The 11,072-nt window shown below is 36.5% G+C and overlaps 1 protein-coding gene across 1 annotated transcript; it reads right to left on the reverse strand.

Annotated features, from left to right (window-relative positions):
* Positions 1 to 1,134: 1,134 nt before the first annotated feature.
* Positions 1,135 to 8,514, reverse strand: LOC132904292 (uncharacterized). The gene is made up of 2 exons (XM_060954224.1): positions 8,054 to 8,514; positions 1,135 to 2,915 (listed from the first exon to the last, which is right to left on the reverse strand). The coding sequence occupies exons 1-2, from the start codon at positions 8,056 to 8,058 to the stop codon at positions 1,157 to 1,159; spliced, it is 1,764 nt and encodes a 587-aa protein (XP_060810207.1). The 5' UTR covers positions 8,059 to 8,514; the 3' UTR covers positions 1,135 to 1,156.
* Between the last annotated feature and the right edge of the window lie 2,558 nt (positions 8,515 to 11,072).

Raw genomic sequence — 11,072 nt, forward strand, 5'->3', positions numbered from 1 at the left:
CCTCTTAATACTTCTTCACAGGGCGCATTTGGTTTAATAATTGCAGATATGTTATAATTTTCATAGCTGGTTTTTTCTCTTAACTTTGTTATCTTCGCAGCTAGTCCCTTGCATTGTTGTGTACTAAATATTTACATCTACTTTGTCTATTCGATCGTTCCTTTTCATTCTTGGATGCGTTATTGTTTATCTCCTGTACTAGTGTATCAGAGTTAGAGTTAGATGCCGACATTATTGGTGACCCTGAAGTCTGATTAGTCTGAGTTGCTTTTTCTTTGTATTCTGAGTTTAATGAGTTCAATTTAGTTGGTGATTCCGAGTAGGCGAAGTTAATACGTCTCTTCGTGAGGCTACTTATTTTTCGGGTTGAATTAGAGATAGAATTATTTTTAGTTCCTGAGCATATATGTGTTAGCTCTTTGATTTTGAAATTTTTTGTTTTTATAATATTTTGTAGTTTACCATTTTCTAATGATAGCTTCTCAATTTCAGTATTTGCACTTTGAAGTTGAGTATTGAGTAATTCTATGGTAGTTTTGAGCTCGTCTATTTCATCTTTATTTATTGTTGACAAATCCGGCATACTATTCACACGCATTGACGAATATGACAAAGGTGATGAATCACATGAATCGGTATTTGGTAAGGATTCATAAGATTTTCTTATTTTTCTGTATTTATTTCTTAATGTAATGTTTTCGGATTCCATATTGTTTGCACATGCGATCGTAATGTGTTTATTTATTTTTATATATCTGATGAGTGGCGCCCTCTGTTAGATGTGACAGGACGTTGTGTAAAAATATTGACTTTTTAGTTTCGTATTTTCAGTACAGATGGCGGTAGCTTATTAGCGCCATCTGTGGCTGATAAGCAATAACTTAATTATGTGGGCTACAACCGGAGGTCCCAAAAAAAAGCAAAGTTATTTGAAAAGATTTAATTTTAAAGTAAAAATTACATTTAGTTAATTATTTCTAAGACAATGACAATGATCGAAGTGTGAATCAAAAGTAACATGATTTCCGTATTTCCGATATTGCGAAGCCACAGTTGACGTCATAGCGAGTCACGCGCTGCACGTTATGCCGACGCTGCACCGCGGGCCGTGTGCAGTGTTGTTTTAGATCAACGCTGCATCGGCGATCTTCATAGATTAGCACCGCGTAACACCTCCCGCCGAAGAACAGCCACCACCGATGATTTTCGTAGTAAATTGAGGTGGGGGTTGGTTACATCTTGTCCTCTCGCTGGGTTCCGGGATGGTGTAAATCCTTTCAGGTTGATCTGGACAGCTTTGTGGATTGTCATCTGTAGTCCCCTTAGAATTTAGCACGTATTTGCGATAGGCAACGTAGCTAACGAGTGCGCATGCACCGAACAATGATAGGTATAGCGGGATCGTAGTGTGATAGATTCCGTAATCATTTGTAGCTTGTATAATATGTGGGGATTCTTGCATAATTTTTGTGTTGGTAGTATGTAAGTGTTCCAGGTTTATTGAGTTAAGTTTCAGGGTTGGAGCTGGAGTCTGAATGTTCGTTTCTTTATGGGGTAGATCCATGATTTTGAGCACGTGGCCTTTCAAACGATCTTTCTTGTTAGTAATATGTAGTTGAGATGTTTCTATATAGCAATTCTGTGGTATAGTTAGTAGATAGCTGCCGTTAACTTCTTTGTAAAGGTCTTGTCCGCAGGATAGGTGAATCTTCGTAGGAGATGGGAAGTTTATGGTGTAATATCTGTCATCAAGTTCCTCGTAAGCTATTTGGTCCAAAGTGATCGCGATGGGCTGGCATGTTGGATTCCTTTTCTGTGTGGTGATAAGTTCAGGTATGCAGCTCTGTGATGGGCGGTTCTGCAAACTTCGTTTTTCCTCGCATATAAACCATTTACTAGACTTCGGGCATTCAGCCTCTATGTTCTTGAAATCTTTCTGGAAGATGGCTAGGAAAGGAGAAGGCGGTATAAGGACTTCATGAAATCTGTTAGGTATGATAGATAACTTGTATAAGTCATATATAGGAAGCTGGAAAATTGGGAATTTATATACTATTACTATATTATTTCCTACGTAATATGAACCTAATCTAACTAACTCATAATATTCTCTGATGTCTAAATCAATTATTCTATCTCGGCCATATATAGCTGTCAGTTTGTGTAATATATTCCGTATTTCATCTAAACTAATAGCTGAATGGTGCATAGTAGAGGTTCTTATGAATGCTAAGATGTTTTGTAAACGAGTTAATTCTTGTGAGATAGAATCTACGTTATCGCTAAGAATGATAAGCATCTGAGCTAGATGTGCATATTTTATTAAATCATAATCCCTACTTGCATCACTTTCGTTAATTCTATTAATTAAGTCCGCCATTTTGTTCTGGTTCTTTACTATATCATTGATAATTTTGGAATATTGGGAAGTGAGATCTTTTGTTAAACTAACATGTTGATTAAATTCGGTAGCAAGCCTATGTTCGTCTTCTTCGAGAGCTTTTATTGCGTGATTATAATGTAGCGCATCGGTGTAATCAAGGTTACCTGTAATGCTTTTTACGACACTGCCGAGACCATCTATGAGACCTCTCTTTACACGACCCGTCTCAAAAGATTTAAGTTGCTCAGACACGTTTTTAAGTTTATTTTTAAGATAGTCTATATGAGGCTGGAATAATAAATTAGTTTTATTGTGAAGATCGGGGCTGCTAGTTAATAACTGGTCATTTACGGAGTTAATTTTATCTTGTAAAAGGTCCAAGTTAACATTCTGAATGAAGGAGTGATGATGGGATATGATTTTAGCCTCGCCTAGTTTGAAAGGTAAGATGCCGGGTCCATTGTCTAGGCTCTCAAGTCTTATCTCTTGAGGTAGAGCCATGGGCAGGACCAGGTGAAGGATCAGGAGCGTCCTGTAACAATCGGGCGGTTTTAGGAACCCTTTTAAGTCTAGATTTTGCGATGGGACCACGTTTCTTCCTCGTATAAATATGAATAGGAAGATCCGCCATGACGATATCGTGAGTGTAACGGGGAGCTACTTTTTGCCTAGAAGCAAATGGATTTTTTATGAAAATCTGTTGCTCGGGCGAGTGATAGACTTCCGGCTCACGATTACGATTATGGTTATCCGTAAGCTCTTTGCGGGTTTCGTTACATAACTCGTGAATCGCTTTATATGCTTTGGTCATTTTATCTTTATGATTAGTCGCATATTGTTGCATTAAATGTGCGGATAAATCTAGATCAAAAGGATCGCGTGGGTCGAAATGTCCAGTGATAATTTCTATAGGTTTACACTTCGTGAAACTGTGAATACTACTGTTATAAGCCAAAAGGGCATAAGGCATGAGATTGATTACTGATTCTCCTTTTTGACTGAGCTTGAGAATACGAAGATGTTCTAAAATCGTGGCGTGAAATTTTTCAACAATACCATTTTCATTAGGGGTATTCGGTGCCACCCTATGATGCTGGATTTTATGTAATCTTATAAACTCAGAGAAAAGTTGATTTGTGAATTCCGGCCCGTTATCGGTAACTATAGTAATTGGTATTCCGTGGTGAGTGCAAAATATGAGCAAAGCTTGTACAACACTTATTGCAGTTCCATCCCTTAAGTGATATGCCTGAGCGTATTTAGAGAAGGAATCAACTATGGACAAAAACTTTTCACTCTGAATAGTTAGTAAATCGAGATGCACTGTCTCAAATGGTTTGCTAGAAGGTGGAACTAATTTAAATTGTTGTTTGATAGGGTTGCGATCGTACTTTGCTTGACCGCAAATAGTGCACTCGTTTATAAATTTTGTTATTTGTTCACGCATTTTCGGCCAGTAATACTTATGGGATAGAGCTAAGTAAGTCTCATTAATACCCCTATGATTAGTTTTACCGTCATGATATTTGTTAATGATTTCCTGCTGCCTTAGATATTCTCGTACATTGTCCAGTTCCTTTTTTGTTAGTACTAAGTTCATTGATGAGTTTTTAAAGTGCTTTTGAATGATAGGGATTATGCTGTACATACCTAATGTTGGGTTAATTAATAAGCCTGTCTTAATTTTTGGATGAACGTATTCTTTAATGGCATTAACAACATCCTCTTCTAAAGTAGATTCTGACACTTGTATAGTGATACGGGTGTGAGTATCAAAAGGTTTAGTAACGATCGGCCTTTGATATCACCTACTATGTTGAAAATTATTTGTTTTGTGAATTTGTTCAAAGGGTCATCAGAAATCGGGACTTCTAGAATGGGATTTTCGTTATCTGTGTGAGCTGTAGCGGTACCAGAGTTATCGATAGGTTCATTAGCTGTGATAGTTCTAGATTCGTCAAGTGAAGGTGTTTTTTCTGATGGGTTAGCTACGATGGACAAAAGCTCCTCATTATTGAGTTCCAATCGCGATAATGCATCTGCATTAGTATTGGATTTACCCTGTTTGTACTCTATGGTAAAATCGTACTCACTCAGCTTTAACCGCCATCTCGTTAATCTGGAGTTAGGCTCCTTCAAGTTCATGATCCATTGAAGGGGCTTATGGTCCGTGATAATTTTAAATTTCCTTCCGAACAAATACGGCCGGAAATATTTGGTGGCCCATACGATGGCTAAAAGCTCCTTCTCAATGGTGCTGTAATTTAATTCGCTAGAATTAAGGGTACGTGAAGCGTATGCTATAGGTTTGTCAGAACCTATTGGACCTTGAGATAAAACAGCTCCGATTGCCACATTAGAAGCGTCTGTTGTTAAAATGAAATCTTTATTAAAATCCGGATATTGTAAGATGGGATCGTTAGTAAGGAGTTTTTTACAATGTTCAAAGCAGTTTATGTATTTTTGATCTAACGTTATTTTACTACCCTTCTTTAAGCATTGTGTTAGAGGTTTGGTTAGTTTAGCGAAATCGGGGATAAATTTCCTGTAATATCCGATCAGGCCGAGAAAACGTTTGATTTCTGTAGGTGTTTTAGGAATAGGATAGTTTTCTATTGCCTTGATTTTGTCTGGGTTTGGCTTAACCCCTTCATTACATATAATATGACCTAGAAAGCTGGTTTCTAACTTTAAAAATTCGGACTTATCCATTTGAATTTTAAAGTTAGATTCCCTCAGTCTTTTGAATACCTTTTCTAGGTTTACTATATGCTCCTGCAGGGACGTGCTAAATACTACGATATCGTCCAAATAGACAAGACAGATGTTGTTAAGGTCTCTAAGGATATTATCCATAGCTCTTTGGAATGTGGATGGAGAATTCTTAAGACCCATGGGCATACGAAGAAATTCGTAATGGCCGCTTTCCACATTAAATGCTGTTTTGTGGATATCGTCAGGGTGCATCTCCACTTGGTAGAATCCACTAGCCAAATCCAGGGTGCTAAAATACTGACATTTACCAAGTTTGTCAAGTACGTCTGTTATATTCGGTATGGGGTATTTGTCGTCAATCGTTTTCTCGTTAACCTTGCGGAAGTCCACAACAAGACGCCATTTAACCTTGCCGGAGGCATCTGCCTTTTTGGGTACAATCCAAATAGGAGAGCTCCAAGCAGAGTCAGAAGGTCGTATAATGTTTTGCTCAAGCATCTTATTAATTTGGTCTCTGACCTCTTGTCTGTGGACGTAAGGATATCTGTAGGTTTTAGTATGTACTGGAATTTCATCAGTTGTTCGGATGCGATGTTTGACTTTATTGTTAAATGTTAATGTCTCTCCCTCAATATAAAATACGTCCGCGTACTTTGCGCAAAGATTTCGTAAATTAGCGAGTTCCTCTGGATTTAAATGATCCGTGCGGAGACGAGATAGTACGGCGTTAACTCGATCAGACGGAATCTCTATACCTTCACTTTCAATACAAAATAGTTCAGCTTCTACTGGACGATCCATTGAGAAAATAACGTCATTTGATGTAGGGTTAGTAACCTGTACCCAACCACGGTTACTTTTTACGGTAGTAAAGCAATTGGATACTAGGCAATTGCAAATAATTTGATCATTTATTAGCACTTCCCCATCTAGCGTATTAATAGGTACTCGGATCAACTTCGAAGAGTTAGCGGATATGATATCCTCGTATAGGTTAACATTACGAGAATCATACATCTCAATAGGTAACTGGGCATGCGGGGTTATTAACAATTTACGGTTAAGATCAATCTTACTAGCCCACTTCTCAAGTAAATCAAAACCTAGGAGTCCATCGAAGTAGTTGTGGAATTTATACACAAATAGATTTATATTACTATTTTCATTAAATTCAGAAAAACAAGGTAAAGTAATTGAATAATCATTCTTAGTAGTGCCGTGAACATTCGTTACTTCGAAGGGCTCGTAGTTTAGTGGTATATGATTATAAAATTTGCTAACTGCTTCCGGACTTATAAAAGACTGATTCGCCCCGGTGTCGATTAGAAACTTAAGTGGGGGATTTTTAATTTGTATGTATCCGAGTTGTCGCTGTATATGAAAATTTAATTCTATTTTGGTTTTTCTGATTTCGAAACCTTTTGAAAATTTTCGGCTTGCTCAGTGACTGTGTCATGGTCTACTTCCTCCACAACCGGAGTACTCTGATAAGAATATGGATCCTCGTAGTATCTTGGGTCCAGATACTGTTCATTATTATAATAGTATTCTTGTTCATAATCTGTGTAGTTATAATCATTGTAATCATTATAATAATCGAACTCGTTAAGGTTAACTTCGCGTGTTTTAAAATAATTACTCGGAGGAGGATTACCAAACTGTCTCCAATCACGACCCGAAGGTGGTAGAGGTTTTGACACAAAATGACTAACGCCGCTCATAGGCTTAGGTGTATTATTGGCATTAAATGAAGGTTGAAACTGAGGCCTAGGAGGTATTTTAAATACATTACTATTTGGGTTATAACCATGCAAGGGAGCACGCATCATTTGTTGAGTACGTGTTAAGCCGCGGGGTGGCTGGTTCATAGGCATGTTAGACCTCCACCCTTGTGTCTGAGGCTGTATTGGTTGCGGTCTATAAGGACCAGCCATGTTAAAAGGTGTAGGTTTTGATGGTCCCGGTACATTAGGAGCATTAAACAGTGTAAATTTAGGAGTAAAATTATTTAAAGGCAAGTTAAATTGATTACTAGAATGTGCATGAGACCAGTCCTTTCTAGCAGGTCCACCATCATTGCGGTGTTGTAAATATAAGGTATTTAATTCCTCTTGTACGAATTCTAGAGCCTTTTCCATAGACTCTGGGCGCATGCACCGAATTCTAGATCCAAGAGGGTCTTTAAGGCCTCTCAAATAGGCTTGAAGGGTTAATTTTTTGTAAAGCGTTCGTTTAGCCTCGATCGTGGTAGGGACCGTCTCGTGAAGCGAGATAAAAGTCATTATCGTACTAAAAAGATTTTGGCATCTTTCGTAAAACTCCTGAGGACTACTGGACCCTTGAGTCTGCATGGATAAGTCACTGTATAAAGCGGTCTCATCTCGATGGTCAGCGAAATTATTAATTAACGCAGCTCTAACACCATTCCAGGTATCCGGGATACCATTAGCATTTATGTACCTCGCGGCGGGTCCCGTGACCTTATTTAAAATTCCGTTAAGGAGAGCTAGATTAGTTAACTCGTGACCCGGTTCAGCTCTAAAGTAAGTAAGTACCAATTGGTCACATAAACTAATAAATCGAGTTAGTATGTGCGGATTGCCATCGAATTCCGGCACTAATCTAAGAGATTTATAGATCATATCAACTTCGTTATTCGACATTTCGTTTGATTCTAAATTCCTATTCTCGTCTATTACTGCTAGCCTACTTCTATCTCTATTGCTAATATTTAATCTACTGGAACGGGATTCACTTGGATGAAAAATTTTGAAAGCTAAAATAAAACACACACAAAGAAAAATTAAAAGGCAAATATATCATGCATAGAGATTGAACAAGATATGAAAACGATATATTAAAATATATTAAAAGGATAGGTTTAGGAATGAAAATATATTAGAGGATTACTTAAAAGGTTAAGTGAGCAAGGACTTGAAAGATTCAAGGACTTACAGCATAGCTTTTTCTTGGACGAATCGATAGCTGGATTCACCTCTGGACTGCAGCGCCCGTAGATTCTTGAAGTCTCGATGAAGGCTTGAAAGCTCAACCAGTAGCGATTGGGAGCAACGTTTCGTAAAAACCGATCGCGCACTGGCTCGAGTTATCCTACCCACTGCGCCAATTATGTGGGCTACAACCGGAGGTCCCAAAAAAAAGCAAAGTTATTTGAAAAGATTTAATTTTAAAGTAAAAATTACATTTAGTTAATTATTTCTAAGACAATGACAATGATCGAAGTGTGAATCAAAAGTAACATGATTTCCGTATTTCCGATATTGCGAAGCCACCGTTGACGTCATAGCGAGTCACGCGCTGCACGTTATGCCGACGCTGCACCGCGGGCCGTGTGCAGTGTTGTTTTAGATCAACGCTGCATCGGCGATCTTCATAGATTAGCACCGCGTAACAACTTTATGTAAATAAATACGTTATTATAGAAAATTTAAAATTAAACACATTTCTTCTATTGTTTTTCAAATTCATGTATTGTTTTCTTATGTAGAATTTGTCACTGATATTACGTATATAAAATGTTTCTTAATAGGTTTTGAATTACTCACAGTTTTTATTATTTTACTGACCATTCAGTTATCTTCTTATTTAGCTTGAATACTTTGTCACAAACACTTACACTTTACAATTGCACTTTTATATTTATATTTATTTGATAATCAGACAAATTAAAAGACGTTTTACAATTTTTATAATTAAATTTCACGGAGCTCAATGTTTTCGTGGCGCCACCTAGTGACGAAACTCCGGTTGGTTCCAACTGATTGCAGACCCTCTCCTAAAGCAGCTCACCGCATTAAAATTGTTAAGACTGGGCATCAGCTCACCCTCCAAGATCCAATGCTCAGTCAAACACACCATATTAACATCAAATTTTTTCATTAAATAGATCAATAATAAGTTCTTTGCCCGGAAGGCCCTGTATATTTTGGTGTACAATTTTTAATTCATTTGTCCTTCCTTTTGTCCTGTGGTTTAGTTTAAACCACATGTAGCATCCACAGAATCATCATTACAAAAATTTGATGATTCTGTAGATTTTGTCAGATTTTGTAAACAATGTAGTTTACCACAATTTAAACTCGTCCATTCTTTTATGTTGTTTGCTATCAAAGTAGCAATTCTTTTTTTATAAAGTCTAGAAAGATAAATATTATCTTTAGTCAAAAAACAATTTTTTATGAACAGATTTGTATCAAAAAATACAAACTTGTCATGACGACATGACATATTAGGAACAATATTGTTCATCAAATGAATAAATTTATTCTTCTTTGGCGTCTGACAACTTATATAGGGAAAAGCACAAAAAATTATTTTACCTACATTTAAATTATTCAGAGTACCTAGACCCTGAATAAGGTCTTGTTTACTAATATTTAAACTGTTTCCAACCATTATAACAATTGTAGATGTGTTGCTCAATTGTGTGTTTTTTATACAATTAATAATTTGTGAGTAGTTGGAATTGGGTAGACAATAATTTATTATATTTGATAAATTCTCACTAAACAGTTTACCCATGTTGCGTCCTATGCTGTCTGAAAAAATGACTGTGTTCTGGGGGCTACACATATCAACACCGACACTCTCCGGCATACTATCAGACAAGCCCCCAAGACATGGGGAGGGAACTACGGTACTACTGATACTTGATCCGTTAAATATTCCACAGGTACATAAGTCTCCTGCGGATTTAATCATTTCCTCAATGTAATTAGCATCTTTAATTAATGATTCTGTAGCCATGACATGATCGGAGATTTGTCTGAGAGATTCAGTATTTTTTTCCAAAAGATTGGATACATTTTCCTCAAGCTGTGAGATTTGTTCCGTTAAGGTCTTGGTGTCAACACTATATAACTCCTGACTTTCCAGCAATTTACTTTCAGTTAATTCCAAACAAGAACACATATTTGTATATATTTTGATCCCAGATTTTATTATATGGGACTTTTTCTTATTAATGTTCATTTGGATTTTATTCTTTTTAATAATTTTATTTAATTTTCTGATTTTTCTGCATTTGTTGTGACTTAACCGAATAGCTGTAGATTGTTTATTAATTTCACATGTGAGATCAACCATTGAGTCTAAGAGAGGAGCGGAGGTAACTGAAATTATCTGGTCAAACATATTATTGACCTCTAAGGACTGCCGTGATTGTTCATAATGCTCTATTCGTCTTCGTGCCTCTCCTAGCTCTTTTTCTAATTTAATATTATGTCTAAGGACATCTTCATAAGTATCACTACATTGCTGGAAATATCCTAACTCTAACTTAAGCTAGTTTAACTGCTCAACTAAGTCATCACATTGTAATCTACTTTCCGTTAAACTTAAATTTAATTTTGTGTTACGATCAAGTAAACATTGAAATTCCTGTTCGTTCTGTTCCCTTTCCAAAAGTAATCTTTCCTTTTCTTCTTTCTCCGTTTTGAGGTTGAGAAGTGCTGTCTTCAGCTTGAGTTCAACTTGGCGAACAGTTACAGTACGGCTTGAGGTAGACATATTTAACAAATATGGGACTTATGTACAATACAGGGAACAGGACGAATATAGTTTTTGATTTAAAAGTGCTTGTTAAGTTTATAAACCAACTTACCTAACCTTCCAAGATCTACCTACTTAATAAATATTAATTATTAATTATGGCTACCGTCTGGATGTGTGGCAACAGAAGAGTCTATAAAGTATACCTGATGGTGTACACTACGATAAACGATAGGATTAACTACAAAAACAGGCGAACTAACCTTTGTTTACGTTATAAACCGGCAACTTCTTGACTACAACTTTCACCACAAATTACCCATACAAAACTATATATTTCTTAACGAAAAAACACTATAACACATTTATTATAATTTTTCTTATTTAACATTTAAATTATAGTAAGTTTTAGTGCTTTTAAACATTTATTTCATTAAATTTATTGCGGAGCTATAAAAATGAC

Source organism: Amyelois transitella, chromosome W (genome assembly GCF_032362555.1).
Source record: "Amyelois transitella isolate CPQ chromosome W, ilAmyTran1.1, whole genome shotgun sequence".
Classification (NCBI taxonomy): domain Eukaryota; kingdom Metazoa; phylum Arthropoda; class Insecta; order Lepidoptera; family Pyralidae; genus Amyelois; species Amyelois transitella.